Genomic DNA, 25,159 nt, shown 5'->3' on the forward strand with positions numbered 1-25,159 from the left:
TTTTTTTTGGCCCAGGCTTTCAATGAGGGGGTGCCCCCTGGTGGAAATGCTTGAAAATATTGTTAGAAAGTGTTTTGATTAGAATGTGTTAATTACCAAAAAAAAAAAAAAAAAAAAAAAAAAAAAAGGCACTTGACAGTAAGTCTGGACACAAAATGACTGCTATTAGGATCTGGATATGGGAATGAATGTTTTGGTCCTGCATTCAGGTTGGTGTTACCTGAGTAGCTGCATTTATGGATTCAATGTACATGGTTCGTTTACTATTCAGACTTGACAGGTCAGGTCAAGGTCATTTGTAGTAATCACTCATACAGGATAGTAAGAGGGCTCTCTTGTCAAGAATTTTTTTTTGTGCTAATAACTAACACATCAAGTTCATCACATACTTTAATTGCTATCTCAGAAAATGCAGGACTAAAACTTATCCCCAATGTTGTGTACCAAAGGTGCTCAATAAATCTGCTAAACAAAATTAAATCACTAGTCATTCTGGAATTTGAAAAAAACTTGAGAATTTGTATGTTAGATAGCAAGTTACCAGTATCTCATGAATATTAATTTTATTGGAAATGAGAAGCTGCTTTTCACTGGGACTTCACATCTTCAAATAATCTGGTATGTGCTGTATATATGAAAACATAAAATTATTCTGTATTGTCATTACATCATGGTTAAGTGAGAATCCTAATTTTTTCAATTAAAGAGTGAACTTGCTGATGAATTCCTAAGCCTTTTTTACATTCCAAAAAGAGTTTACGAGTTATTACAAGTAAAATTCATTAGTAATTGTAAAAGAAAGAAAAAAACCTTCAATAAATATTATCAGTACTTCCTAAAGTTAATTATGAATTCTTTAAAACAGCAGATAAGCGGAGGAGACTGCCAATCTGAACAAAAAGCCTGTCTGGCCTGCCGTTTGTCTCCTCTTTGAACATAATCACTGATTCAAATAGATGTTATCAGCTTCATGGGACTTCAAAGCCTTCAGAAGGAAAATACAATTTGATGAAACCTCCCTCCTAAAAATAAAATATGTAGAATATTCTTCAAGGCTACCTGCCTCTGTTACTTGGTGAATTTTTAATCGCATGTCCAGGTGAAAGACTATTTTTTCAAACTCCACCTACTACCTTGGACTCATGCCAAGTAAGTTATAAGCAGGCGCATTTATCTCTGTCGCCTGGGAGGCTAAAGGAGAGCTGTCATGTTGGGGTAATAGCACCTTTCTACCTTTTATTCAATAGTGATATGGATAGTGGACTTTTCTTAAATTACACTGTGAAGAATTATAGGAACACAGTAGCAATTTCTGTTATACTTAAGCAGGCAAATTTCTCTCCACCACATAATTTACAGAACTCAAATTCAATAAAACATTACATGATGGTCCATTACTGTTATCAGTTTTGAATAATCCATCTTCATTCTACATTTTACTGGAAAATAAAGTGTGCCAAAGACACAAGGAGGGGGGAGAAAAAAAGAAAAAAAGCTACAGAATAGGCTCAGAGTTAAACTCTGGGTTTTATTTAAAGAAAAAAAAGGCACTAAAGAATATATTTTCTTCTATCACAACCTTTAAATAGCAATAATACAGAGAAGTGAATTGAAAAGTGTAAGTCTAGAGGCTTTAGCAATTATTTTTAGCCATAGGTTTCCATTAAAAAGACATCAAGTAGGCATAACTGAATGAATGACATATGCTAAAAGCTGGTATCTTCAGTAGCAATTAAAGAACATATGCCCATCAATTCAGAAGGGGAAGAAATCTTTAAAACAAGTAATTATATAAATTTCAACATAAATTTTCAGAAAAAGTAGACTTTTTGTTTTAAGTAGTCATGTGTGAAAGCCTTAAGAAAGGGGTATGTTTTAATTTAGGAGAACCAATTAAGATGATGAGAAAATTCTCTAATGAAGAGTTAAAACATGAGATCCAGGATTTTAAAGTTATACAGAGCTATCAATGACTAAGATATTCTCAACTCACAACAGCATTAGCTATTATATTAAAATGTTTTAACATACTGTTCGTTTATTGGGTACCAATGTCTTTATCTGATCATATAACTTTGCATTTGTATGTACATATTTTACATTAATTTTTTAAACTTGGAGTTGAAAATGCACATTGTAGTAAGTGCACACAAATGTGTGATGTGTGATTTAACTCTGAAGAGCTTGTCTATACATATGCATTAGCATGTGTATTTTCGTACTCCGCACTCACACTATACTCTCACTCTGCACCTGCTTTTATTGAAATGCATACACTTTGAAATAAACACACTACATGCATTCATATGAATGTATAATCATTAGAATAAATGCAGCTGTGTGCGTGTGCAGTTTTTAAGTATGACCACCAAAAATACATACATGCTTGCATGTTCAAAAGCTAGTACCCCAAAAGTTAAATATACATAGAAAACTACTCTTATCTATAAATCAAACAGTTTCAAATATGTCCCAACATTGCCTTTGACTGAGGAGTACCCATTACCAACATAAAGGTTTAAAACCAAATTCCTCTATCACCCAGGGCTCCAAATAATTTTGGGGTAATGAGTTTTTCTGAATTGGCTATTAATAATAGAGAGACTGGTATCAAGATGTACCAGGTTTTTATTCTGCTCTCACCCTCAGAAAATGAAGTCACCATTTTTGATATTAACCATAAGGTATAACTATCTTTTCAAAGAGATTAATATGGTATAAAGAGAGAATTCTGCCTTTTTTGCAGTTACATATCCGACAGATAACCATGAAATCTGTCAATGTAGGAGCCAAAGACAGAACAAATAATCAACTCTATAGAGTAATGGTGTGATATCATAACCCAAGAGAAGAAAACTGTACCAATGGGTGCTGACATCACCCTATAATCCTCAGCTGGACTGTCTTGTCATTCTTCACTATATAAATACACTTTCTTTAGTGCTTTAAGAAGTAACAATGTGTTCAATTTTTAAAACACTTATTATAAAATCTTCATGTCATTTTTGTCTGTCAGTATTGCCTTTGTGGGCCTTTAATTCAACAACCATTGCCTTTTCTGTAGAGACTTGTCTATCTTTTGCCCAGTACTCTCTGAGAACTACTAGCAGTTACTTGTATTTATAAAAATAAAGAATGCCGCCAGAAACAGGAGTATCTAAAGTTGACTTTTGCCTCATTCATTCATTCTTATTTTTAAAATAATTACTTCCCAACTGAATATGTGTCATATTAAATTTACTAGCTAATAACATTTTTTAAGTTGTTAAATATAATAGTAGGTAAAACCATATGATTTTAACTTCAGACGTAACTTTCTGCAACCTTCCTTTTAAAAACAGAAAAATGATGTGCAAAAAACAAAAAGAAACTGAAAACAAACACTAAGTTAAAGGCTTTGTCAATCCAGTTAAGGCAAGACAAAAATAAGTCACAGCTGGGATTCTCCTAGGTATGGAAATCCTGCCAACAAGGAATATTAGATTATTTCTGTACCAGAATTTTATTCTTATAATCATGTAATAAATAAAATAACCTAAATATGAAGGAAAGTGTAAGGTCCTCCCAAAACTTCAACATAACTAACAGTGATAAAACAAAGTTGAAAGGACATAATGTCCTCTTGCTAATCAAAGTTACATATTCTTTTGGTATTCTTTTGGTATTTGCTGGGGGAGGGGCTTGGCCAAAAATAAATACTACGTATAATCATACTAGTTTCCAAAAAAATCTCATTCAATTTAATAGAATCAATTCCTTCATGACTTTTCAAGGATCTATATTTTAGGCCTTCTCATATCCTCTATCACCCTTTCTAACCACATTCCTTACTGATGATATCTTCACAGGAATTGGCCCAGGTGTGAATCCAAGGGGTACATGCAACTATCAGTGCAGTGAGATGTCTGTAAACTAAGGCCTGCAGGCTAAACCTACCCCAAGTCCTGTTTGGTAGTTTTAATGAACCACCACAACATCCACACACATTTATTTATTGTCTGTGGCTGCTTAACACTCCACAAAGTCACAGAGGTCTTATGGCCCTCAAAGCCTGACATATTTACTATCTTTTTAAAGGTTTGCTGATCTCTGGTCTAAAGAATGAAGTATGGACGAACAACAATATGAAAAGCTAAGGAATACATAAAGTTAATAATTATGTGTCTATATATAAAAACACACACACATCTAAATGGCTGCACAAACAGGCAGAAATTGCTACTGAGTCTCACAATGTCTTAGAAAAAAAACAGTAGTAGAGGAATTTCAATAGGACGCATTTATATACCCATGTTGGGTACAGGTGGGGGTAACATGAGACAAACAGTGGACTGGAAGCCTGGAGTCCTATCAATGGACTTGACCAAGTCATGAAACTCTGCACCACCAGGAGCAGACGGTATGACCACATGAAGAGGAGGATAAAATATTATTACTGAATAAAAGAAAAAAGTATTAATAAAGACAGGGCTAAAGAAAGAAGAGAGAATGAGAGAGAGAAAGGAACCATTTACAAGAGAACAAAACTGACCTGAGTTCTGTTAAAAGCCACACGTGCAAACACTGCCTGGGAGATTCCTGCTCGTTTCAGTTCATCACGTACCCACTGGTAGATTTCGGAAGACACCTCCGTGTTGGTTGAAACCTGTTGCTCCAAAGGCTTATTTATAGATCTACTGACAGGGGGAGGGTGGTTCAAGTATTGTTGGTTTAAGGACTGCTGGGCTAAAAGTCTATTCACTGCATACTGCTGGTTCAGCAGCTGAGCCATCACCAACTGCTGGTTGACCAGTTGAGGACTGATGGGCGTTGACACAAGCCCAGGGTGCAGGTTCGGAAGAGGGGTCCGGACAGAGGGCTGGCTGCCGTGGGAGAGCTGTGCGGGGGATGGGGGCTGCTCGGCCGTGTTCCCTGGGACCGGCTGCTGGCCAAAGTTGACATGATTGGCACTTTGCTGGGATAGCTCAGAAAGACTATCCATTTCGACTAAAGTAGACAAAAAAGTAAAATCATGTTACACCAACAATAATGCATTAGTTTAATTGACAAGGATCTCTGGTCATTTCCTAAATAGAGACAGTGGCACAGGACATATGGGAGATCCTACTGAACTGAGAGCTTTTCAATAGGGAACTCAACCAGCTGTGTTTCTCCTATACTGTTCTACACAATTCCACAAACCTGGAAAGTGGAACAACACTTCTGATACAATTTTATAATGTGGTTTATGTTTAAGACATAAAATCAATTATTTTAAAATTCTACATGACAAATTTTGGGGTCAAACTATTACTCACTTTCACTTACTACCCCAAGAAGGTTTATTCATTTTAAAATAGCTTCTAGAAAGTACCATTTGCTTAAAGGCAACCAAAAAGAGTGAGCTAAGAAATATGATCTGCAACTAAAGAAAAAAATATACAAGTATTTTCTCATGACATATATTATTAACTACTATTACTGTAGACAAAAGGTTTGAAAGAAAAAAGAAGGCATCAATGTTATTATCTACATTCAGTTTTAACCTAGCCATAAAGAATCAATGCAATAAATAATAAGTGGTGATAATGATAACAACTCACTACATACTGAACACTGTGCTGAGTATGATAACAACTCAGTGCATACTGAACACTGTGCTGAGTATCTTACATGGCTTGTTTCACTTAATTCTAATTACCATGGGTGGTAGATATATCTGCAAATATTTCTTGTAATCAAGTAAATGATTTATTGTACTGCAAGCCAGTATACCCAGTGTTGCTAGGACTGAGTGTTTCTTAAAGAACCTGTGGCTATCACCAGATGCTAAAGACAATCTTTCAAGGAAGGGGCAGGAATCGTTCTGGTACATTGGTAATACTGTCACAATTTTATAATTTATAACCACCTACCCAGGACGAATGTACCTCCCTTGGCTAGATCCCTAACGCGCACTGGCTGAGAGTCAGCTGCAAGGGTGTCAAACACGTTGCTGTTGTAAGGAAAAGCCTGGTTTGATGCTCTTGACTGGAAAGGCCGAGCATGGCACTGTATGTAAATAGATGAGTCTTTCCAAACGGCATACCATATTTCCCATGTATAGACTTTGGCTTTATTTTAATCATCATTTCACTTTTTATTAAATATTCAGATTTTATATTTAGAGGAACTCACATATTGCTATAATCAGTGATATATGCAAAATATAACTAAGAATTGGGGAAGAAACCTTCCATTTCTACCAGGGATATCAGCCCAAGTGGGCCATTCACAGGGAATAGTAATTCAAGCAATTATTCCAAAAATGATGCATTGTCTTCATTACAGCTCTAAGCTATAAAAGGCAAAGAATCTGTTTTGGTAGATGGATGGTTTTGCTTCAAATATTAAAAGCTAAAATATGCTCAAAATTCAGGTTCTCTTGTCTCTTACACTCTTTAGGAAATGTTATTATTGCTGTTGTTATTAAATCAATGTAATGAAAGTAAACAGAAATAGATTTAAAACAGGTCATAAGCTATGCATTTTAAACATCCTATTCCTATATTATTTTAAAATATATTATTTGGAAGGTAAAAGTATGTGACAGAAAACATTAATAGAAATTAAACATTAACCATAATCACATTGTTTGCTTTTATGCACACTAACAAACTCAATAGGGAGAAAATGTCATAATCTAAATACATAGGTGCCACACACAACTTTTATCTGTCACTCTACACTGCAGACAAATTTAATGTATTTCCTGCGTAACAGATACTGACCTAAAGTTGCATGTTAAGACAGGATGCTATATGGGAATTGAAAGTTTACCAATGATGCAATGACTTTTGTGATATGAATGGTAAACAGTATGCTTACCAGAATGCCTGCCTAGAGGGACTGGGGATTAGAGCTATAAAAATCACTTGGTCTCAACTGTGGAAACAAACACAATTTAATGTCCTTAAAAATTGGGTATAAATAGGCACTTTCTCTCAACACCAAAAAACATAAAAGCATGATTTATCTGAGAGAAATCACGGCTAATGTTAGTTATTCAAGGCCTGGTTAGGTCTTCACTGAGATGTTAAAAAATGACAGCTCCCCTCCTCACGCCTCGATTTCCTGCATGTCTGACAACCAAGTCAGTTTGGCTGATTTAAACACAAACATTTATTGAATTTAATTATCTCATTATACTCATACTCACTCCCCACTCTCAAAGAAACATTCTAAATTGATCTCTAATTGGGCAATCACAAGACCTGGCTTTAGATGTGACTTTGATAAACCCCCAAATGACACATAATGGTATATAGCCACCGCTGCAATGGTTTTTTGCTTACCCATCATATCTTTTGTCTTCTTGAAATGTTTGTACCACCTTCCAAATTCTTGACATTTTGCTGCTGAGACATTTGCATAGTAAGTGCTGTTCACAATGGAAGAAATCATACTCTGCATGAAGACGGGGGGACATATTTTTAATACATAGTGGCACAAGATGGAACACAGAAATGATTTCAACTGAAGAAACTTTTTTTTTAATCAACTGAGTACAAATACATTTTTGTTTCACACTTTAGCCTAAAGCCTCAACTTCTTAAAATTCATTAAAGTAGATCATCAAATGCTTACTTAAGTAGAAAGCAATGACCCACTGAGAGTGGCATAAAGCTATCAAACCCACAGGTTTTGCTCCAGTATTTATAGAACCTCCATCAATGGCATCTATTCCTAGACTGACAAACTTTCACTGATTCCAATAAATCCAAATACATGATGACTTATGACTGCAGTTCACAAATAAACACTACTTGGAGGTTTTTAGTGATCGTGCTCCACATTCTTGCTACTCAAAGTATGGCTGAGGGACCAGTAACATGGGAGCTTCTTGGAAATTCACGACCTCAGATCTAGTCAGTCAGCACCTATGTTTTACCAAGATCCCTGAGGGATTTGAGTATTCATTAAAGTTTGAGAAATACCACTTGCACCTTCAACTACTATTATTTGGGTTTCAATTGGAGGTGCATTAACTGCATCAACCTGTTCAAAGGCTGATGACCACATTCAAGGAGAAAAGAAGCTATAATAGAGATCCTCTATCAAAAGAAAAAACAATTCTGTACTCTCATTGTACTGCCAGCTTCATCTATAGTAAAGCTTGAGTTCTGAATTTCAAACTAACCATAAAATATTTTAATGTACTTTAAATGCTTACTAAATTTCTCAAGGATCCACACATACAAAAAATGGCCTATTTTGTCACTTGTCTTTATCCTCCTTTTAACAAAAGTTCTGAAAACAGAGTCAACAGTTTAACACAAAAAAATGAGGACAAATCTTGGTGTATTACCAGTTTTTATTTCTAACACATTTTCTACAAAGAAAAGTGTTTCCCCCTCCCCCAGCAAATCTTGGTTATGGTAATTTCAGTGACTTACTTCATTTATTTTTAACCATAACACCCATATTCTCCAGTTGGGGCTAACTTAATTTCCAGTTGAGACTCAGGAATAACTAGACTTCGCAGTACCGAGCTCTCCCACTCCTATGTGTAGACACGTGAGAACTTTCTTGCATTTCAGACTTCAGTTGGTCTGTGGTGAAACAGTTTACAGAGGCAGCATTGTTTGGGAAGCAGTGAGCAACCAGAGAAGCCAGTTTAGGGACAAAAGTATTTTTAAATCAGTATCTTCTTTGAGCTATTGCTAATTTAAAACTCTCTTGGTTATTATTGATTCTCCTGACATCCAATATCAGCGTTAATTTTGTGACATGCACACATTCCTGTAATATGTAAATCTGAGGCTCTTTGAAGAGCTTGCAGTGCAGGTTAGGCTAGAGTTGCATTATTTATGTAAAACACAGCTTACCTTTCCTAAGAAGCACTGCGGTATCTTTCTTTTTTTTGACACTTTCTACTTTATGGTCATTTTCACATTTTATTTCTCTAAAAAGACATTCTTAATGTGCTCCTAATTCTCTGCTATTACTCCAGTAGCTTGCAATTTTACTAAGAGCCTCCCTCAGCAAGAGTACAAAAAGATACTTAGCAAGGTTGCCAAAACCAGAGCCAGAAGATTACCTGATCAGTTAACAATCCGTCAGCTTCAATCACACTTACTCTATTGTAATAATGGATCAATAAAGTCAGACACTAATAAAGCTGCTGAGATTACTGATGGATAATGGTGATTCTGTAAACGGATGACAGCTGATATTCTTCCACTTTGGTCCAATTTTTTTAAAAATTATTACTCTTTGAAAGAAGCTTCAGACTTACAGAAGCTCAGAGCGGGCACTGGAGCCCACCAGCCAGTCCAGCTGCGGATTGCAGAGGGTCACTCTTAGTGACTCCAATCACCGTCGAGTGTGGAATGCTCTCTCTGCGCCATGTGCCTGAGCACCTCATCTCATCTACTGCTGAGAGTAGCTCTCTAGGTTGGTTACACTTACTCCCCATCTTACAGAAGAAGCTGGAGGTCATAGTGGTTGGATAGGGCACCCAAGTCTGTGCAGAGCTGGGGTACACACCTGGCTTGGGGAACCCCAAAGCCAACAACTCTCCCCCTGCATGCTTTTATGTGACAGACCGGTATATTTTCAAATATTTATTTAAGATGATTTTTAATCATATAAGCATAATTGGTATAAAAATTTAAAATAAATCCTCACACTTCTCAGAAAAAAATAATTATTACTCTTTATCTCAAGACATTCTGGCAGTTTCTTAAATGTTAATATAATAGTACATTTAAGTTTTAGCTGTAGTTTATAACTTAATTCTCAGAAATAATGAAATGCTTAAATTTTGCTAAGATTTCTGAAAAACATCCAGTCTACCTCAGTTTGCCAACAGTTCTATATATGAAACAATCTTTGCTGCACACCTACCAAGTGCCTGGCTAGTAAGGGGATACAAAGGCAGGTAAGACAGAGCCTTGGCCTATGAGAAGTGTACCACCTATTAGGGAGACAGATATGTAAATAGATTTTTGATTTAATGTGATTTAGTAGACAAATAGCAGAAAATATATGGAGGCTAAAAAGAAGAATACATAGAGTGCAGGGGAAAAAATCTGAAATAGTTTTTATAAAACTAGAGCCCATATGTAAGAGTGCTATGTAGTTATTATCCATATGTAGAAAATAATATCCATATATGCATGATCACTGAAGCTTCCTCCTGCCCTTGTTTAACCCTAAAGCATTAGGCTCTGTCCTTAAGTGACTTTCTGAATGCTCTCTACTCTATCAAGTTGTATGTGCTTAGGGAACTCTGATTAATGTAAATATTAGCCTTAGCAAGACATACATCAAAAGGCTGAGCCACAGGTTATGACACATGCCAAAGCACCTTTTTTGGTTATCTTTCTGAGCTTTTAGGGGGCTAAGAAATATTCCATAATTTCGGGTAACTTGGGGTCACCTGTGTTTTTATTGGAACAATATACAGTAATCTGTAAAACTAAATTGCTCACATAGCCATTGCACAAGGCTTTTCTTTTATCTTGTGGTAAAAATCCCTACTGAGGGCTAAAGCTTGCCTGGACATCAGTTCCAAGGCAGAGAAGACAAATTTCAGGATCTTTTGGGATACGTGGTAATTCAAAGATCAGTGGTGTGTGTTAAACTTGGAAAATCATAAAGAAATACCTATTGTTTTGATAACAAATAACAGAAAGTCAAAATTGGTAATATTTTCCTAGGGCATGGGATGTATAGGAGCAGGTGGACTAAGAACTACATTTTGAGGAGAGAGGCTTGGGATTCTTAAGTTAATCAAAATGAGACGTTGGTTTAAAAAGGTCACACTAAGCTGTGAGTTCATGCAGGTCTGTGGTTCCATATTATTTTTCAGCCCAAATGCCTGGTGTATATTAAATACACATTACATTGTTCATTTGATGAAAGAGAATCAGCTAAATCTACGTTCAAGCCCAGGATGTGTCACATGCCAGTAGGTGTGACCTTGGTCAAATTAACCACTCTATCACAATTCCCTGCACTAAAGGGGGATGCCAGCAGCACTCACCTCACGACGCTGTTCTGGGAATTCACTCATTCAGGCATTTTCCCTCATTCATGCAACATACACCTACTGAACTTCTACTATGTGCCAAGCATTGGGCAATAAAAATATTCACCAGAAAAATGACTTGAGGAGACATACTATCTACACTAAGGCAATAAATAAAATAATGAATGTGATGCAATTAACAGAGCCTGGAATATACCAAGTATGGACTTAAGAGATACTAATTACTATGAAAGCCCTCTGCCTCCTCTTAAATGGCTTTTATTATAGGATCACATTTCAGATCAGTTGAAAGAGTATGCTTTCGATAACAGAGGAGTATCTGGTAAAATTTTCAAATGAAATATTTTAAGCCAAATCAATTTTCTTATGCAGAATGAAGAGTAGACTAATTAAATTATGAAGTTACAAGTCGGATCAGGAGATCACAAGAAAAACACCAAAGAAAAAGAACATATCCATTTGTTGCAATATTCCAATTGGGTGGTATATCTTCTGGAGCTGGCTTGCAAATGGCAGCTGACATCAGGAGGATTTACATCCTTCCCTGACTTGGCTCATCCTTCAGGATACATTTCTGATATCCCCACGTCTAGGAGGCCTTTCCTGACTTCCCTGACATCCCACACACTGAACCACTAAAGCAGTCATCATGCTGTTTATTGTCTACCAGGCTGTGAGCCTTGGCTCTTATCTCCTGCTATCCTGAACTGATCACATACAGAGCTGGGTGCCTATCAGTTGATCAATAAAAGCTCACTGAAATAAGCTATGACTGCAGGCTACCAGAAACCCCCCACCCCTTTTTTTTGCTCTTACAGGTCAAAGGTAATGGCACTTAAATTGTCACATACATCTTTTAAATGTATCACTTTTAGCTGTCATGATAGACTTCATAGTTTGAAGAACCTTCATTAATTTGCAAGAGATCCCTTTCTAGGTTTTTCAAAGTACATCCACACCGACATCGAAAGTCGCAGGCTCAGTGGCTGTGTTACTCCAGTTCTCTCTCCGTGTCTATTTATACGAGTTCTCTGAAACACTTTGAAAAAGGCACTACTAGTACCACAAGTTTTCCTATTCAGTGGCCAGTCTGGGTAAAACATCAGTGTTCAGGGAATAAATAATCAGGCTGACAGGACTTAGTTTAAATCCCAAGTTCAATTGCTATACAGTGTACCGACCAATGAGTAGGCCTTGGCTTCCAGTGTCAGGAAATACAATTTCAAAGTTGGCAGAAATTGGCTGTGGGTCTCATAACCCCAGTGTGACACAATATTCTCATCCTAGAAGCCAAGTTGTAAGCTTTTCTAGGATCCATAAAGCACATGTCTACTCCCTATGAAGAGCTTCAGCTCTTTCTGAGAGTCTGCTGAAGTTCCGATCTGAAAGAATGCCATCTTTACAGAAACCCCAGTCCTCTAGAATTATACCATCTGCTACAGGCTGAGCTTCCTTTCCAGCCAAATACATTATTTATAACCTTTCTAATTGTGAAAAGGTAAGGGTGGAATTTTTCTAAAGTCTGACTTAGATACAGTTAGAACATTCTGAACCTTTGCTCTAATATACTACAGGTCTCCAAATTTGAAAAACATCAACAAAAAAAAAACAGGAAAAAAACCAACAAGGAATTGGTGGAAGTTACGTAATTTTTCAAAATAATATATTCTTTCAAATCCCTGCTAGCACACAACATACATTTAAGGTACTTATTTATAACACATTCAGCAACAGAAGGAAGATCATTTTATTTTTCTAGCTGGTCATTTTAGCACCCAGTGAAGAGGTTTTGAGAGAGGTGAGGACTCTGAGAAAAAGGTTCATCAGCTCTGGAGAGGCAGTGATCTGATTACCCTTAAAATTGCTTTGTTGTGCCTTTAACAACAAAAAAAAAAAAAACCCACCCCAAAACAATGCTAATCAGGTTATTCAATCATTTAAACCAAAACTGTTCATGCTTTTCTGCCAAATCAACCAACCACAGCAAAATCTGTTATCTCTGATTGCTCAGCTTCCAGTCAAAAAACAGTTAACCCCCGCTATACCAAAAGTTTTCCAGAATACCCTCAACACTCTGCATGCTCATGGGAAATAAGGAGAAAGCTATGTCATCCTTAAAGGGTAAGTGGAGTACTGTACCATATTTGCATATTACAATGCACTCTAATAAACTGAACAGCCTGTACCGGAAGCCAGCAGCTCTGTAGCATTTCATGTGATCTCCATATTGGCTTTTTGTGCACTATTTTTTTTTTTTAACAGGAATGTGATCAAAACTTGGTAAAGACTTGCGGATGGTTTAACTGATGTGGGAGGAGGTAGCTAGGGTATCCACAAAATGGTGGTTCACCCATGTTTAAAGCTTTCAGGCTCCATCAGCAGAGAGGGCAAAGGCTACAACATCTTATTTACACAATTATCTAAATACGATTAAACAGCTGATGGACAAATATTAAACTGGAAAATGTATAGTCATTTCAGCTTAATGTAATCCTCTTTCTGTAAACACCCAGGATGATTTTTTTTCAACCAGAACAGTCCTGACATCTCATAAGCCTAAGGGTGAATAGCAAGAGATTGTTTTTGATAGTTATAAATATTCAAAAGACATGCAGACCATCTGCTTTCATAATACAGGTAAAGCAAGACTGAAATGGTGACTGCTGTATAAAAATGATTCTTTTAACAAAGTCTTCCTCTCCTTGAAAACTATAAAGACAGATGTCAAAAACTGTTTACACAGAGCAATCAGGAGCGTGCAAAATGTAATATTCCTTTTACACACAGTGCTTGCTAAAGAGATTTTTTTTCTTTTTCTTCCCATCTGTGTGTTGCAACACATTTCTACAAGTTAAAAACATTTTTTTCAAACAGAGATCTCATGAATACCCAAAAACATGCTATCTGGTTTCTGAATGCTAATTAATTTCAACTAAGGAATCTGAATATCCTTTTCTGTAGGAAGGAATGTATGTTTTGAATTGGAATACTCCAGAGAGACAACTAGAGAAATAATCTTGCACAGGTTTAATTCCATAAGGGGACTTTCATGGTTCTACCTTGTCTGTAATATATATCTGTTATGTCCATGTTTTAAATGAAAGCACATCACTGCTAATGTCTTTGGCATAAAGTCTCAAAATTGTTTTCTGAAATAAATGTCACACATGTCAACTGTATATACAGAAATCTTTAACTTCTCAGTCAACGTAGAGTGAAACATAAAGACTTACAGTTAATTTTCAGCACTGGAACACTAATCTTGACAGTAACCTTTTTATGTATTGTATTAATGGCACAGAAGCATTAAGTACCTTTTTATAATTTTCAATAAGATGAGCATTTACTGAACAATCTGTCAAACTGCTGGCTCTCTATTATTTTACATTTTTAATTTTTGAGAAGTGCAACTTCATCTACTCTGATGTCCTGTCTACTTATGGCCCAAATTTTCACAGCTATTCTTTATGCAAGTATGGAAAACTCAAAGGCTGAACTTTTTTTTCAGGTCAAATGGAATTAACCCCACATTCAAATATGATTTTAAGAGGGATTCTCAGTAAAAGGGGTTTTCTTTTAATCCCGAAGGATATCAAATGCTACAAACAAGTTCTACAAGGCATCAAATGAGACAGTGACATGGAATGAATTTGTTGGGAATTAACAGGTAGTCCCCATCTGGTAATTGGGGGTGGGAAGGAAGGGAAATGGGCTTCAATTTATGAGAAGCAAATGGCAGGATTTCTAAGTATAATATTCTGTTTGTGCATGTTAGCTTATGTTCCCCAAATCTTTCCCTCTGGATTCTCTACTGCTTTGTAAGCTATTCTCTTGGGAAATACAACTGGGGCATATTCAGAATCTCAATTTGTTGGGAAGAAACTAATCACTTCTAAATTTTACTTAAACTCCAGTTGTCATAGTTATGGCTTTTACCATCTTGATCAATCCCACTGCCTCAAAATGGCATTTTCATACACAGTAACCCTTGTATTACATTAAAAATGAAAACTCGGTACAAAGACACAAAAGAACACAAAGAGAACACATCCAATTTTGTTTTAATTTTCTTACAACATTTCCTAAAGATGAAAATGGGATCATTTCAAAGTACGTAAGATTTACTTAATTATTTAAATATCCATTTCATAATTTTTAAAGAAAATGGTTCACAGTTCATAGTGCTTTGCCACTTAATTAATTTTACTTAAGGCCCAGAAGTATTTTTTGACCAGATTCTCTGTCTTTTTGAGTACATATATAGATCTTTCTTACTACACTGAAACCTTCTTATTAAAGCTAATTGAATATGTTCATAAGTAGCTTAAATTAGAAAATATTTGCTAAAGGTGTATCACTAAGGGCATGTAATATTTCAAATTAACTACCCATAGAGGCTATATTTGTTCACCTGCAATATGAAGAGAATTGAACTAGCTAATCTTCAAAGTCCCTTCTAACAGCTTTAAGATTCTATAGAATCTATATGTATTCCCAAACAGAGATCCTATAAGTCTTCTTTAGTGACTAAAGAAGATTTAATTGCAACCCACATCATCCATTCATAAGAACTCACTATGCAAATGTCTCAATTATCATTTTATTTTTAGGAAGTTTAAAGCCCCTTGGTATCTTGCCATAATATGATTATTAAAAATATACTAACTGTTATTAAATTATACATTGTTACTCCAAACAGAATTTTCACAAGGTTTTCATTAAATAAATCTAAATCCAATGACTTTTGTTTGATTTTATAGCAAAAACTGCTACGAATCTGAATCTTAGGCACTCTGCACCAACTTGCATATTTGGGGAATGCTCTCTTACTCCTTTTCTGATGGCCCTTGGGTGGTTAAATTTCCATAGTTTATGTAAATTTTAAAAAATTTCTAGTACCTGTAATTAGAAATAGCAGAAAAAAGGATACCAAATTTGTGTTACATTCCAGAGATCCTAAATAAAGCATTTTGAAAAACTCTAAGCCACAGAGTGAAAGACCAAAGTAGTAGTTTGAACAATAATTTTTTCTAAAAATACATACTAGAGTTAGGCTAGTATTCACAAATATTTCTCTGTAAATTTACGAAGAACATAAAACTTCACAGATTTTATATTTTTTCTTTGTATGAACACTATTAGGTTTAAAGCCATATTGCCTAAATGAAAAGAAAAGACAGTCCTGGTTTTAGCTTTTTATGGGTCACATAACTCTCTTTGGGAATCTCATGGAACCTATGGAAGCCCCCTCCACCCCACCACTCATACATTTAAAAAGTGCCTTCTAACTTTTGGGTCTGCACAAACCCTTGGAAGTCCATTGTGGGGTCCATGGATACCACTCAGATCTGATCCAAGATTTTACAGATTAATGGCTAATTCATATTCTCGACTTCTGTGTTCTACTAGGTATTGCTGGTTGTTAGCCAAGACTTTCCATGTCTACTAAATATAAACAAGTGTCACCTCTGTATTGGATCACAGAGAAAAATCAAACTAATCTGGCTCATCTCTATCAATATTATGAAAATGAATCAGTTTAGGAAAATATCATATACTGGTAATCCCCTCTTTAGGAGATATGGTGAAATGGTACAGTGCATCAGATGGCGTGGTCGTCATGCAATAATGAGACCCCCTTCCACCACTGGAGGTGTGCTCCAGGCTGAGCTGGTGCTCATGTACAAGGCGAGAGTCAGGGGAGGGGGTGCAAACCAGTCCCTGAAGCCCATTCTGGAATGGCTGAGCAGATACCTATGCTGGCAGCTCTCTGTAAATTCAGGAGATTCTGGACCTCTACACTGATTTTTACACATTATATGTTTATAGCCCTAAACAGGGTCTCCAATGCCAAATTTTGGCTATAAATCATTTGACACTGCTATTGAAATTTTCCCTCTCTATATTATTTGTAAGTATGAGAAATGGACAAATGGAACAGTAAAAAAGTACATATTTCAAACACAACTGAGACAAAATGAGAAGTATTATCCATGCAGAAATATATGTTCAATTATGAAATAAAAATGTAAATGTGCATAGAAATGTGTTATTTAAGACTGTGTTTAATAGTGATGCATAATTAGGTCTTCTATAGTATATTTTAGATCTTTGGGTCCCTTGTACCTCCAAGACTACTGTTTTACTTACAAACATGTAAGTTTTATACAGAGTCAAGGACATTACAATATAAGCAAAAATATGGGACAGCCTCGATTATCAATTCTTAAAGAAAAATTCAGAAGTAGTTTGCTCTTGGTTAGGTAAACTAAATTCAGAATTAAGTATAATGGAAAATATTTTGTATGGTAGGATACTACAGATGAGTATAAAATACTAATAAAACTACTGACATGGCTTACTGGTCATAAAACTAGCATGGTAAAAATCCTACAAGACTGTTTTGGTTTATCAAGTATACCTGTGACCCTACTGTGTGCGAGGATATTCAATTGTGATGATGAGTAACACTCAGCTCCTTTGTGATAGTCAATTACAGTGTGGGCAGAGAGCCTACTTAGTCCACAAAGAATTTCAGAACAGTGTGGAAAGTGCTATGATGGGTCCATAAAGGGAGGAGGAAGCCTTGGGTATGGAGAGTGGGAGAATAGAGGGTTAAAGGAAAGGACACTGGGCTAAACTCACTTCCAGGTTACAGTCCCCCCAAGGGACCTCTATCCTCTTTGATGCTGTCTAGTCCAAAGTATTTATTTGTAAATGTGCTTATTTAAAACACAAGGCTTGAGCTTTCCCCCACTCCATTTGAAATATATCAGAACTTCATAATTATTCTAAGGATGATGATAAGTGTACCTTAGGGTGACAATGTGTTGTAACACAGTCCTTTAATTTTGCCATTGTTTCCAGCGTGTATCAAAATCTATATAGCAGCCAAGTTTCTTAGATCACACAGCACCCATCAGTGAAATTTCAAGCTATAAATCCTCACATTTTAGCAAAACTAAAGTTACTGTACACTTTAGAACTGAGCATCATTCTAAAGACTTTATAAGTATTAACTCATGTAATTCTCATAACAACCCTGAAAAGCTTGTACTATTATATTCCTACTTTATAGATGAGGAAAGGGACTGGAGGGTCATTTGCTGAGCTTACACCACCAGTTTGACCGCACTAACATTCTTGACCCCTACATGATTGCTACCAGCTCACTAATTAAAGTGAAGGCAGAGAGCAATGACACACGAAGATTCACATAAAAAGTGACAGGATGAAGCTGCTAAAGAAATATATTACTTCAAGAAATAGTTCTACTAAAAAATAAAAAGAAAATGAAATCTGTCTTGTTAACCTAACCCAGGAGTTCAATAGATTTTGGGAAATATATATTTAATATTTGTTTTATACAGTTTTAATATCTGTTTAATACAGTTAATACTTATTTCAGTTAGCTCCTCATTTTTTAATTGCCTTGGGATAAATGCTGGACTAACAGTAAAATGGGCAAAGCCTAGGACAGGTGGTGGTACCCAGTGATGAAGTACCCTGTCTTGTCATCTCGGTAAGGATGTGATCTCAAATGGTGCTAACAAAGCTTTCATCTTTTCTTAACTTTCAACATATCAGCTGTTGGCATCTTTAATCCCTCTGAGTAAAGTACATTACACTGGCATTTTTAGGGAAAGATATTGCAATCTAAGATAACCAGTATTTTTAAAAAGAATAAAGTACAGAAAAGGATAATTAAAGCTGATAAAGCCTGAAAATAGGAGAGAAAGAAAAGATTATCAGAGGAAGTCAGCCACTTTCTCTACAAGGAGGAACTTTGCAACCTATGAACTGTCCATGATGAAACTTCAGCAAGCACCCTGTAACAATGCTGCATGTTAGAACACAACACAACCTTATGTTTCTGAAGCGCCCTTCATGCAAGCATCCCAGGGTGCTTTAGAATCATTATGAGTTAAAATTAAAACTGAAGCACATACAATTCCTAATAGAATCATTTTAAAAATGCTAAACAGAACAAATAACTTTTAAGTCTAGATTTAAAAGTCCCAACAGCCAGAGCATTCCTTACTTCAATTGGCAACGAGCTGCAGAGCCGAGCTAAGGCTCTCTCCTGTTATGTTAAAGGCTCTCTTATGTTTTTTATACTCAAAGCACGTTATGATCAAGCAGTTTCCAATGAAATTAGAAAAAAATTGGGTGGTGTAGCTGTTTGTTTTGATTATTCTGAATTTAAGGTTTTGTGTTTGTTTATGAGTTTGTTTGGAGCCCAAATCTGACATGAAGTAAAGCAGACTTAAAAAGCAGTCCTGACAGAGCCCAACTTGAAATTTAAGTAGTAATTGCAAAAAAGGACACTCAAAGAACACTCTAAAACTAGCTCTGTTTTAGCAAGAAAATCTGACTGATTAGCATGATTTAACTTTAAAAAAAATACCTATGAGAAAATATTTAATAGGCTTTCTCTTAGGCCAGGTCTACTCCTAAGCTTTGGCAGTATTTATTATTCTGCAAATCAGAAGAAAAAAGGGGAAAGGCTCTCATAATATGGTAATTTTCCTTGCATTAGTGATTTTGAGGTCAAAGGAAACCTGTTCAGATCTAAAACAAAGCATAGGTAAAAATCTATTAAGTGGAAATGAAGTACTTACACATTGTCAGGCACTCTCTAAATTGGCGTGGCTTCAAGTCTTTTATGTTTCACTATTGTGAAAAGATAGTAGCTATAAAATATTTGAGATCAGTCCATTTTAAGTTAGACGCTTTATTAAGTTTGGCTTTTTTGATTAATATATTTGAAAGGTTACAGAGAACTAACATCAAGCTACAGTAAAATCTTTATGTGTCTAAATCAGCTTAAAATGAGCCTGGTGTATGAGATTCAAAAGGAAAACTTGCAATTTGGAGGACACTTGTATTGTAGGTTCTATACATTGTATCACAGGGCAGAATATCTCACTGTCTAAGTTGAAAGAAACACTGAAATAAAGAAATAACTGGTTCAAAAAAGGCAGAAAAAATTACTTGCAGTTTGGCAATTCACACAACTACCCTTAAAAAGGGGTCTACCATTTCCTTATGATCTTGCCATTAATACAACTGCTTAAAATGGTAATAAAATCCTATTAGTACCAAGTACTTTGGCACAGGCAAAGCAGATCTACCTCAGATTCCCATGGCTAGCAGGCTAAGGACCAGGAAAAGTTATGTAATTTAAAAAAAGGAAAACTTTCTTTAAATGAAGCCTGCCAGTTACATGCTCATCCATCAAATCAGGCCAGTGGATGACTAAGTCTATACCTTCAAATAGACTTGAGAGATTCAACTGCCCGCTGTTTCCAATGCAAATGCCAACCACTGTCCCTGGGTTCAAACAAAGGGCTATTAGCTCACTTATACCTAGTGATCCAGAAGGATGCAAGAGGCTGAAGCAGCTGCTGGAGATGTGATAGTCAAACCTTCTGGAGCCTCCCAAATACCACATGATCCCAGAAGTCAGTCTCTGTGGTCTAAACCACCCCTCATGCTCTAACTTAGGGGCACAAAACAATGGTACTTTTAAAGCAAGTCAAGGTACAAAAACAAAATCAAAACTACAAAAATAAACCACATACATTATAGAAAAATATCAGGAGTGAGAATAAACACAGTTGGAAAATGTTAAGTAGTTGCACTATTGAGACATACAAGTATTTTGTAAAACACATCCAATTAATTGAGAAAACATTTTAAAGAAAGAGCCCCTTTAATCTATATATGTGTGACCAAGGATTCTTGGTGACCCTTACAGGCTCTGGATATGAATTCTTGCCCCTCTGCTTTACTAGCAGCTTCACCACCGGGACTTGTTTAAACATGAATCTATGCCTCAGGGTCAACTGAAAAAGGGGATATAAAACTATCTACCACTTAGAGACATGCATGCAGTCGTGATAAACCAAGCACTAAATGAAAGAACAGCTATTACAATTTCAACTACTAAGATGTATCATCCTTATTCTTACACAGAAAACAGGATGCCTATGTATCCTGCACACAACAGACTGGTTTTTTTTTTGAATGAATAAATATGTGGATATGTGAATAAATGTCACAGGTTAGACGCTCACATGAAATATAATATGAATGCTGGTGCTGGGTGTTCTCTTGGGAGAATGCAATTATTTCATTATGTTTATTTTAAAAATTTCAGAAATGTCAGTCCGGTCTAAAAACTATGAAAAAAAATAACACAAAGTGCAGTTTAAAAAATATGTCTATAGCATAACTGATAGGGATTTTTAAATTGCTGCTCCAGCGTTATGCATAATAGGGACTGAAAATCAAGTGAACACAAAGGTTTATTAAATATCTATGGAAATGACTGTCAAGTTTCAGAGAATCATTGTGGTTAAATGTAAGCTTTGGGTAGGCAGGGCAATTTCTTTTTTTTCTGTTGGCTAGTACCTGATAAACATCTGTCACATATTAGAGCCTTAGAAGTTGTCAGGAAAAGGAAAACCAAAAATTAATTTTTCTCAATACAACCTCTAAATGGAATATTCAAATTTAAATTTATTTTATATGTTTTTTGTTACTTGAAAATACGAATGGCAGTTCTTACTCACTTTACGTAGGTCTTGGGTTTGTAGCTACTTTTCCACAAGTGAGAAATGAAATAGGAAGCCAACCAGTGCCTTAAAAATGCATAAGCTGTAATGTGTATGGGGGTGTTAGGGGCAGTGGTTAAAAATGCATATAGCACATTAAAATTTCTCAGGAATATGTGACCTAAACATTTTTAGAAGGAAGACAGTAGGTTGGGAAAGTAGTAGTTGATTTCTTCCTTATGGTATTTTTAAAAAAATGAATCTACCCTTGTATTGTATATATACATAATAGATACTTATCCAATGTTTAAGTTCAATTTCTAAAATTCACGGAAAACTAAAATCAAAATGCAATGTCTTATTATAACTCAAAGTGTATACTCTTTTTACTTCCCAATTTGCCTCCCAAATCCATACTACCAATGTTCTCACTACCACACGCCTTCTTGTCCCCAAGTCAGACTTTATTCTCTCCCTACTTGTAGTTCAGAATACAACTTGACCTATTTGAACACATCCACTGAGAAAGCAAAAGTAACAACAAATGCCAAACCTTAGATCTATAAGGAGCTAAGCATTTCATGTTTTAGAATGTTTTACAAAAATGAACATGTGATACAAAAACTTAAATGGATGTCAATCTCTGTGGGCAGACTTATAATAAAACAGTAACAGAAAAAGAGGTGTAAGTTATAAATCAAACCACATGTGCACTTAGGTAATTTTTGCAGCTGGAGAAAACTGCAAATATTGTTAAACATTAGTGCACCAAAACATGAGTGTAAGTATTCATTTTTTAAATCAACACTTTCTTTAGAAGTTATCACTGGGAAAGGACTTCTGGATCAGTCACTAACCAGCATTTTGACTGTGATCTCCAGGGTCATCAGCTCCTTCTGATCACAGAGAAGTATAGGAAGGATAAAATCTAGTTCTGAGATCCCAAGCTCAAACGAACTCAGCAAGCATGGGACAATCCTCCTAGGAGCACTAGAGACTGGGCTTCTAAAACACCCCAGGGCAAATTCTTGCTGGCTTCCCATTCCCTCTTCAACCCTAGTCTGCAAAAAGAATCTATTTGCCCATAGGATGGACATTCTACTGAGCATAATAGTAAGGGACCTTGCAGCCATACTCTTACTGGGGTATTTTATAACATTGAACAAAACCCTTAATGTACAGCAAAATGTATATGCTGAATTGTAAGCTCAAAATTCTTGAGTGAATGAATAAAAACTCCACAGGGAGTAAAAAAAAGTCTTAACACTTAGTTAGCATCTCTTAATGTTAGGCCCTGTTTTGTTTGAGACTGAGGCATATTTATTTGCGAGGCATTTTTCACCATAGCATCTTCATCACCAAATCTCAACCAGAGGGGGAAAAAAAGAGAAGTTTTGCCAAGCTCAGCATTTATTTTGGGCTGAGGCCTCATAGAGGCCTCTGGATTTCTCATCTTTAATAACTTATGACAGAAAAGAAAATAAAGAAGCAAATGGAAAATAGTTCATTATTAAAACATTCCGAATTGTGTATCAGATTCACAGATTCATTCTAGAGAAAGAAAAGATAACAATGCAGCAGAAAACAAATAACTCCCTAATTTAGAAAACAGGCTGTATTTTTTCATAATGTTAAATATTAAATTAATTTCAAATATTTGCTGCCACTGTTAAGCTTTGCATAATATCTCAAAAGATTTTTTTAAAGGAAGTATGGTTGTAACTACAACCAATGTTGGAGTTACAGCCTGGTGTCATCTCTTAATGATTACAGCACAGTCTCCAGTTACATGCGGCCACGTGTTCTGCTGAAGGCCTTTCTACAGAAATTCACCCATGTATGACTCCAAAACCAAGTCCTGAATTTCACTGTCATTCTGTTTAATGTCATTATTGCCTGTATTCAATTCATTTCCCATGGTAACATTATGTTCACAATGATATTTTTAAGCTACAGGGAGGTGAAGCTTATTGGCTAAATGTGAATGTCATTTAACAATTAGTGCTCACTGCCTATGTATTAATAAATACCTGCACTGGCACCATTTTCTCCAGCTCCCAGTACATGCCTTCAATCTTTGCCTGAATTTACTTCCAAAATCAATGGGACATTTAGTAACCTGAAGATACATGAGATTCTTATACTGAGTATTTATACATATTCTACCTCTGAGTAAAAAAAAAAGTTTATTTCTAGGACAGGGCAAAATTTCAAATGCTAGTAACCAAGTGACATATTATCTGGAGTTGCCTACAAAACTCAAAGTCCCAGAGTTATGATTCACCTGCCTCATTAATATTATCCTATTGATTTAACTGTTTAATTAATTTAAATTACTTTTACTTGGTAATAATTATATATCCTCTCTACTACAAGAGTGATGGAGTGAAGACAGGAGATAAGCTAAATTGAAAAAAAGAGTTTGCTCTGATTTTGGAGAAATTGACACTTAACAATGGAGAATATTTTACCTGTGGCTAAAGCTTACCCTAAAAGAAAAAAAGAGTTTGCTCTGATTTTGGAGAAATTGACACTTAACAATGGAGAATATTTTACCTGTGGCTAAAGCTTACCCTAAAAGAATACAGAAAGCTACGGTTAACTATAAACTTAATTCATTTGCTTCATTCCTACCATTGCTACCAACTATCAAATAACAAAAGCTGACAGATGGTAATGCAGCAAACCTGAAGTGCATGGCATTTTCATGAAACAGCACAAAAGCCTATCTTCCTTCCAAAGGTACGCCATATCTTCACGAGCATCACATTAGAACTACATTTTGAGAATATCCCAATTGCAGAAATGCTTACAGCAGTCAGAACATTCAAGTCAAAAGGTCTACCAGACTAATATGCAGAATTACATTTAAGCGTGAATTGAAAGAAAAACTTCAAAAATTAGCAAGGATCTAGTTAAAGCAGCACTTCAATTACACTGTGTCAGGGAGTAACCCTACCCTGGGTTTGGGCACTGAGGACAACATTATACCCACATGTACACAGTGACCACATCTGAAGCCCACCAGGAATGGGCTCACAGCACTTTCCCTTTTTTATTTTAAATAAGCTAAGCATTACCAAAAATGGTCTTTGGTTTTAAATTAAGAAACAAGGGCAATCTCTCTCTGGACTTTTAGCTGTCCTCCACCAAAATTCATTCTAAAAACTCCAATACAATAATAATAAGTCTCTGTTTCATTTCAAAAATCACTGGCGGCATGACAGGCATCTCAGAGAAAAAAATAAGATTCCACTAATTTAAAAAAAAGGTAAATCAATGCCGCAAAACTAGTGACAAAATCCTAAGGAACAGTAACTATTCAACCTTTAGTTACAGGGAAGAGATTTGTTTGTATTTTTATAATTATTTTAAATAAATGGTCTTTACTTCCTTTCTCTTTTAATGAGTAAAATAATCCAAAACTGTACCCTTCTCCAGGTAGTATGGTGAAATTGTGCACATTAACATACTGCCATTTCCACTCACTGAAGATTCCTGCAAGGTACACCACCTTTCCTCTTTCTTAAATTAAGAGCGCTTAGGAGGACGTAGCTTCCATGCTCAGAGCACTCAGAAGAGGAAT

General features: G+C 35.8%; 1 protein-coding gene across 8 annotated transcripts in view; it reads right to left on the reverse strand.

Annotated features, from left to right (window-relative positions):
• The window catches only part of SATB1 (SATB homeobox 1), a 94,669-nt gene that overhangs the window by 39,969 nt on the left and 29,541 nt on the right, over nt 1-25,159 (reverse strand). For all 8 annotated transcript variants that reach the window (XM_036996285.2, XM_036996282.2, XM_036996286.2 and 5 more), the window contains 2 exons: nt 7,314-7,425; nt 4,532-4,986 (listed from right to left, as the gene is read on the reverse strand). In XM_036996285.2, the coding sequence (XP_036852180.1) occupies nt 4,532-4,986; nt 7,314-7,425 (567 nt within the window). The remainder of the gene's footprint in view (nt 1-4,531; nt 4,987-7,313; nt 7,426-25,159) is intronic.

The sequence above is a fragment of the Manis javanica genome, chromosome 15 (assembly GCF_040802235.1).
Source record: "Manis javanica isolate MJ-LG chromosome 15, MJ_LKY, whole genome shotgun sequence".
NCBI classification, from domain to species: domain Eukaryota; kingdom Metazoa; phylum Chordata; class Mammalia; order Pholidota; family Manidae; genus Manis; species Manis javanica.